Source organism: Gouania willdenowi, chromosome 4, assembly GCF_900634775.1.
Source record: "Gouania willdenowi chromosome 4, fGouWil2.1, whole genome shotgun sequence".
Taxonomy (NCBI): Eukaryota; Metazoa; Chordata; class Actinopteri; order Blenniiformes; family Gobiesocidae; genus Gouania; species Gouania willdenowi.
This window is the reverse complement of record NC_041047.1, coordinates 25,560,854-25,568,341: the sequence shown is the minus strand read 5'-3', so window position 1 is coordinate 25,568,341 and position 7,488 is coordinate 25,560,854. Positions and strand designations below refer to the sequence as shown.

Sequence of the window (7,488 nt, the reverse complement as noted above, 5' to 3'; positions counted from 1 at the left end):
ATACATGTTTAGTTTAATCAGTTTAATCAAATAGATGCATGTTATTTTGTTAATGATACCACAAATATCCATAAGAGTACCAATACAGTGTAAGCTGTAAGCTCATTATATAGAAAAGAGTAAAAGTTAGTGCACCTCCTTAAAACCACCAACCATTCATAAGGCGTTAGATGGATTTCAGATTGGCTGCGTATGACTTTATTGACATTGTCATGGAATTTTCTCGTGCTGCCTTTGCAATAAAGTAGTTGAAACAGAGTTTCTGTCGTCTTAGAAGTTATTTATTTGGGGGGGGGGGGGGGCAAAGACACAGGTCATTTACAGAGACCACATGCCAGTTATGCTGTCTGCAGGAGTGTGTGTCCGCAGAGAGTCTAACATCAGTTTTTAAAGAGACAGTTTTAAAGAGTGAAGGCAGGGCTCAGAGTTTAAGCCTGTGCCAGGTTCCGAAAGGTAAGGATGGATTTGGGTGTTACCTCTGGTGAAACTTGGATGGGGCAGTTTCATGGAATTTCTTAATTGGTTTGAGGCTGTGAAACATCTTATGAAGTGAAAACGCCAGCTTCCCAGCTTTCAAGGGCGCTTCGACCTCAAGATCAAAGTTCTTGTGGTTTCAGGCTTTATCAGCAGGCAAGAGCAAAACAGTCAGTGTAAGGCACAGGATGAGAAAAACAGAAGATTCAAAGAAACGTGGGAAAGTGATTATATGAAGAATCCACATTATCATAATTTTGCCACAATAAAATCTTCAATATGCTTTCTACATAGACATTTATTTAGATAGATTATATATTGATATGTATTTCCATGAAAGACCTACGACATCAACAGGTATACTGGTTAAATGCAGGCGATTAATATTTGATTTCTATAACTACATAACACAGTTTCAGAACACTGACGGTAAATAAAGATCAGACAGATTTACTTTCTTTAAAAGAAAGTTAAAGTGAAAGTGGTGCTCCCGTCGTCTTTGAAAGGTCTTTAAAAGTCTTATTTCTTTTTCAATGGTCAGTGTTTGCTCACAGGAAATGTCACTTGAGGGAAATATCCACCATTCAAGGCGATCCCACTCACATCCAGAGTTTCCATAGTGTTGGTAGTCCTTGTTTCAACAGTATTTAAAGCACTTTCCTCCTCCTCTTCAAATAGTCTCCTCTCCTGTATAACTCTGTCCCCTAACACATTTTCTTTAGATCCTTCAGCACAAACAGGTTCTCTATGAAAGTCACAGCTCAGGCCAGCAGGAAAATCAATGAAATCCTCAACGATGTTAGACTGTCCTATTAATCCATCAGCATTTGTAGAAGAGTTCTTTAGTCCTTCTTGATGAGCTAAAGTAGCATTCTGTGGTTTATAGCTGCAATGGTTCTGCTGGCTGTCAAACGGTGGCCAGGTGTCTGACCCTACAGACGGCTCCCCTGCTGTCGGACCACCAGATTCAGTTTGGGAGACATCGATTTGGATCATAGGGTACACTTGATCGCTCTCATCCTGGGAGATGACCGTGATGGGAGACAACGGAGGGTCATACTGGATGGATGTGTACAAGGGTTCACTTTCAAGCTATAGAGAAAACAGAAATGAAGATGCAGATGGGAGTTAGTTTCAGAGTGTAAAGTTTTTTTTTTTTTTGTTGTAGCATCCTTTACTTCAATAAAGTATAATAATTGAAGATTGTTTAAAACACATCAAAATTAAAACTATCCTAATCGAACATTACACATACAAATTTCTGTCAAGCTGACACTGATATATGTCTCATTTCTACCAGTTCATTGTATCAATATAACCTTTGTTGCTTGAGTGCTAAATGGCTTGTTTCGCAACTTATTTGTGATATAGTTCATGTTTTTTTCTTCTGCTTTTAAATGTGCCATATTTGAATCTATGGGTCAGTCATGGGATTTATAATTTTGGACACGTTTAAATCACCCAGAAGTGGTTTAAAAAACTGCTACCGGACTTTTGACAGTCCACCACAAGCCCCTTGTACCCCTGATTAACAGCAAGGCCTTGGATGATGTTCCCATCAGGTGCCAGAGACTGTAATGAGACTCACGCTTCAGTGCTGTTGCAGAGTATGCACCAGGCAAAACTTTAGCAGTAGTAGCCGATGCTTTATCTAGGGGTCCAGAGCAGCATTTTGGAGATAAATAATAATAATAATAATGACATTGCAGCACACATAGATGCAGTCATGAGCTATGTACCAACTACACTTCAGAGAATCAGTGCAGATCAGAGAGAATACTGCTATTGATCCACAGCTACAGACGGTTTGTGGTTTTAGCAGATCAGGGTGGCCAGAGTACATAGACCATGTTCCAGAGGTAGTCAGAGACTTCTATGATGTGAGAGGAAAGTTATCTGAACTAGATGGCTTGATTGTGAGAGGGAGCCATATTGTGGTTCCTGTTAACATGACAGATATGGTCTTTGCCAGAATCCATGACGAGCACCAGGCTTTAACTAAATGTAGAGAAAGAGCTTAGCAGTCTGTATGGTGGTCCAAAATGAGACCGGACATTTCTATGAAAGTGCAACATTGTCAATATTGTACAGAAAATAAACACGCACAGAGAAAAGAGCCCTTACTCCCAAGTGTACGCCCATCCAGGCCATGGCAGAAGGTAGCAATAGACATTTGTGAGTTCAAAAAACAGAACTACTTTGTTATATCTGACTACTTTTCTAGATTTTTGGAAATACTCCACTCACCCACAACTACTAGTAGCCAGGTTGTAACTTAGAGATTGCAGATTGCATAGATTATCCTGAGACAGGACGACCCCCTGTTAGCCCTCATGACGTACAGGGCTACCCCCAACTCTTCCACTGGAGACAGCCCCACTGCACTGTTAATGAGCAGGAAACTCAGGACCACCTTGCCTATTCTACAGGACAATCTTAAACCAAGCTGGCACGATATGGATAAAATCCAACAGGCTGTTGCCACAGCTAAACTCAAGCAGGCACACTTTTACAATCGCACAAATGGAGTTCAATGTCTCCCCCCACTGAGTCCAGGGGACCCGGTGCTCACAAAGCTGGATGGACAGAAACGATGGATTATGCCAGCTGTTGTTCTGAGAGCGAGCTCCACAACCAGGTCTGAAATAGTCGAGACTGCACAAGGTGAGCGTTATAGAAGGAACACGCACCACCTGCTAGTCATGTCTTCCAGGGCCACATCAGAAAATATGGATCCTGATGAAAACTCAAACACTGAGGACTCTGACATTACCAACAAGGACGCCTCAGCTTCTTCATCAGTGACTCTTACGTCAGGGTCCAGAGTAACTTGATCTGATAGAGTGAGCAAACCAGCAGCTAAACTCGACTTATAAGTGGACTGTAGGCCATAGCAGTTTGCATGTTCATTTTTTGTGACAGCTTTTGCCCTACATTTTGTTCTGAAAAGTGTTATACGAAACCTAATAATGTGTGATTAATTTCTGTTTGGGGGAAGAATGAAGGGGTTGGAAAAATAAAAAAATGATTGGTTGCCAACTTTACACCATTTCCCAATAGTACATGTGTTTTAAGTAGTTGAATGTTATCCTGATGTTTGGGGTCAGAGGTAAAGGTACTATTTGTTTAAAATGTATCTTATGACTCGGCAGTTCATGAGTAAACAACACGGAAAGCCACTACTCGTCTCACCTCATCTGTTATGTCTAGTAAGCTAAGATACAGACATTACACCGGTGCTGCTCAATCTCTAAACATAAAAAAGTTTGGTTACCCAAAACTGAAAAATAATGTACATTTCAGAATTATACAAATAGGCCTTTTTCAGGGAATACGAAGTGGGTTAACAATTTTAAGCTGTTCTGCAGCAATGAAGGTTGAATCAGCCTTGAAAGCTGGTGCTACTAATTCCTACAGGTGTTCCAACTTTTCTTGGTTACCTCCAACAACTGTCTGCATAAAAGCAGTCTTGGAACACACTGTGGTACCAGACCCTCATGAGCATGAGGTGAACAGTATTGGTCATGGATTTCATCATTTCTTTTTCAACTCAAATTGCTTATTTGGTCTATGCTTTCATTTCAGAGTGCAATGAAACAATAAATTGAATGATTTCCAGTAAAAAACTGGAAAAAATTTGTTGGTCTAAAACTTTTGACCGGTAGTGTATATATACTTATATTCCCTCGGTTAATGATGAGATTTGTGTATATCATAGTGGTTCCCAAACTGGGGTACGTGTACCCCTAAGGGCACTTGAACGCCTATCAGGAGGTACACAGAAACATTTGTTTATTTTTTAGCATTATACATTTTTTTTTTACATACACACAGACTTTTTTTCTCATCCATCAATGATAATTGGTGGCACAACTCTTTAAAATACACCAAAAGGTGAAAGTCAAATTCTAAAACAAGCAAAACATAAAAAATAATCGAATGAAAAGGCCTAAATTCAAGGTTAATGTTGGATGAGACACATGTCATATGTCAAATTTGACCAATGATCGTTGATTTGACACTGACTTTGATGCTGCATCCACAAAATGACTTTATAAATGGATTATCCATGTAGAAAAACATAGGAAAATAGCTATTACATGACTTTCTACGTCATTTAAATCATAAGATCAGTCAAAATACATGATGGCCGCCATCTTGAAATGGAGAAATGCTAAAGGGTGCCAAAGTATAGCAATCAAGACAATTTTACTCTCCTACAGCACTTACAGTATATAAAACATGTTTCCATTGAAATGGTTTACAGTTAACATTGCAGGGTCTGAAATGGGAAGTATCTGGGATAGGGCAATGTGAGTAGGACTTTGGAACGTCAGAGTGAGGCTGTTTGTGTAAGCTGCCACAGTTCTGCTTAATAATTATTCATTAGCTTTAGTTTAGCACGATTTGAAACACAGCTAACATTATTGATTTGTCTTGTTTACCTTCAGAAGCTGGATGGCCTTACTGTGTCCCAATTTAGGCATGTTTTCAACAAGCCATGATGGTCCCCAAGACATACAGCTCTGTTTGATCCTGAGATTTAAAAACAAAAATTCACCGGCTGTTAAAGTCTGCATATAAAAACCACAACAGATTATCTACATTTCTGTTTCTTTCTGTCAAGATGGGGTGCTGAGTGTACGTTAATGAGAAATAAAATGAACGTCTTTGATTTTAGCAAATGGCTTCAATGAAACAAAGAGTGAAAAATTTAAAGGGGTCTGAATATTTTCCGTGCCCACTGTATGTGGTATTCTTCCTTATTAGTTTACATCTACGTGCAATGCACTGTTGCACTTTAAATACAAATATTAGAGAAAGAAGCACCTTAAGGCTATGTGCAATACACTATATCACTTTAAATTAAAAAAAAGAATAATAATAATTAGAGAAAGAAGCAAATTAGGGCTGTGTGCAATACACTATAGCACTTTAAATCAAAAAATATATATAAAAAGAAGCACCTTAGGGCTGTGTGCAATGCACTACCAGCACTTTAAATATATATATATATATATACATACTTTTATTATTACTTTTTTTAATTTAATTTAATTTCTTTTATTAAAAGGCAATTCAGGGCTATTTGCAATGCACAGTGGCACTTTAAATAAATTATTATGATAATGTAAATTTATTGTTGCACTCCTGTGATTGACCAACCCTAACTATGTGGAGGTGAACTGCTTTTCTTTTCCCTGTAGATTTCTTGGCCCCACAGCATCCTGTCTTTTCTCTTGAGTGTAGTTGTTCTGGTCCCAGTGTTCCATTTACATGAGATGTTACTGTATTATATGATTCCTATGTTTTTTGTCCTGTATGTAATCTTTTTATATATTGTTTTGTGTCTCACCATGTCTTATTGTTAAGTGTAACATTTTATTACATCAGCCTGTCTAGGGACAACAGATGGAAATTAGCCGTTGGCTACAATCTGGCATATTTACATTTTTTTTTTAACGTATTGTCCCTACTTAAATAAATAAATAAATAATAAAAATAAATAACATCTGGTATTTATCAGGATGACTGGGGATTTCTGTAAAACAGTGATATTTTAATGGTGAATGATGTTCATACCTTTTCCTCACACAACTGCAGCACATGAGGTTGGCTATGATCGCTATGAAGACGGTGATGATGAACACAAGCACAATCACCAGATCTACTAAAGGAGAAGATTGAAAGAGACAATGGTATAAAAGAAAAAGGAAGGGAACTTGATAGATTGGTGGTTAAAAGAATAAACCGACCTGGTGAAGTGGCTGGCTGAGAGGAGATCCTTTTCCCAGGTGGTCCTTCACCTGCTGAGTTGGAGGCAGTCATCTGTAGGACCAGAGTTCCTCCAGGACAGTCCAGCCACATCTTCCTCTGACCAGACTCAGGCACAGAGACTGGAACACAGGGTGTTTTTTTAATACTGTTTACAGCGGTTTTCGATGTAAAAGTTGCTCTTGTCAGATTGAGATGCTGTAGATTTCAGACGTCATCATTCAACATTAGAACAGATATTGAAATATGCATTACTGTTCCAAAATTCAAACCGTCAAAAAATGTATTGAACTTTCAAATAATGGATTGAAGATAAAATGACAGCTTGGTGTGTTTTAGAAAAAACTGAGTTTGAAAGCTTCCATAACTTTAAACAAAGTTATGATCATTGAACACGTTTTTTTTTTTTTTTAGCTATACCTTTAGTTGAGGAACTACTACAAAAGAGAGATACAGGTGATGCCCTGCAGTGAAAATAGTGGTATGATAAGCATTTAAAAAATATGTTCAGCACTTTATAAAGTATTAAACAGTAGAAAATTGAGTTTGATTCTACATATAAATGAAAAATGAGAAATGGAACTTAGGATGGAAAATAAGATGAATGGCAGAACATGTTGGATCTGTGAATGTGAACTATTTACAGTACATTCTGGGAATTTTCCAAATTAAGTATAGGTTTTGCAAAACATTGCAACATTACAACAAATATTGGGGTATAAAATTTCATCAAACAGTAAAAGGTTTGTATTTGTTAATTTTCCTGACGAAATAAATTAATGACTGACAAAGAGAGGGAGATTATCAGTGGTCTTGAATGTCTTCCATTTTCAAATAATTGCTCCCACAGTTGATTTCATTTCTTTCTTTCTTTTTAAGTGGGAGTACTTGCACAATTGGTGGCTGACTAAATACTTTTTTGCCCCACTGTACCTGATCAAAATTATGTTTGTGGCTGGCAAAAAATGTATAACAATCAAACAAAGAAGAAAGGATAATAGAATGATTGTATTTGATGAATAAACTGGCACATATTAGGAAATAAAATGAAAATTAAATAAAAGCTCAATGTGAGAAACAAAACGAGGAAATGGGCAAGACTTGAACTAGCGACAACAGATTGTAAAAAGGTAAATGATGTGATTAATCTGGTTTTTGTTCTGTTTTGTGTTCAATGAGCTTTTATTCTTTTTTTTAAACATAGTTAAGAATAAAGGAATATCTGAGTATGTATATTTA

At 37.4% G+C, this 7,488-nt stretch overlaps 1 protein-coding gene across 3 annotated transcripts in view; it reads right to left on the bottom strand.

The window, feature by feature from the left end:
* Window positions 1-757: 757 nt before the first annotated feature.
* LOC114462486 (interleukin-12 receptor subunit beta-2-like) overlaps window positions 758-7,488 on the bottom strand; it is a 30,738-nt gene continuing 24,007 nt past the window's right edge. For 2 of the 3 annotated variants that reach the window (XM_028445363.1, XM_028445365.1), the window contains 4 exons: window positions 6,231-6,371; window positions 6,058-6,145; window positions 4,920-5,010; window positions 758-1,566 (listed from right to left, as the gene is read on the bottom strand). In XM_028445363.1, coding sequence (XP_028301164.1) covers window positions 1,012-1,566; window positions 4,920-5,010; window positions 6,058-6,145; window positions 6,231-6,371 — 875 coding nt within the window. In that variant the 3' untranslated portion in view covers window positions 758-1,011. The remainder of the gene's footprint in view (window positions 1,567-4,919; window positions 5,011-6,057; window positions 6,146-6,230; window positions 6,372-7,488) is intronic. The other variant, XM_028445364.1, reaches the window with a different exon arrangement.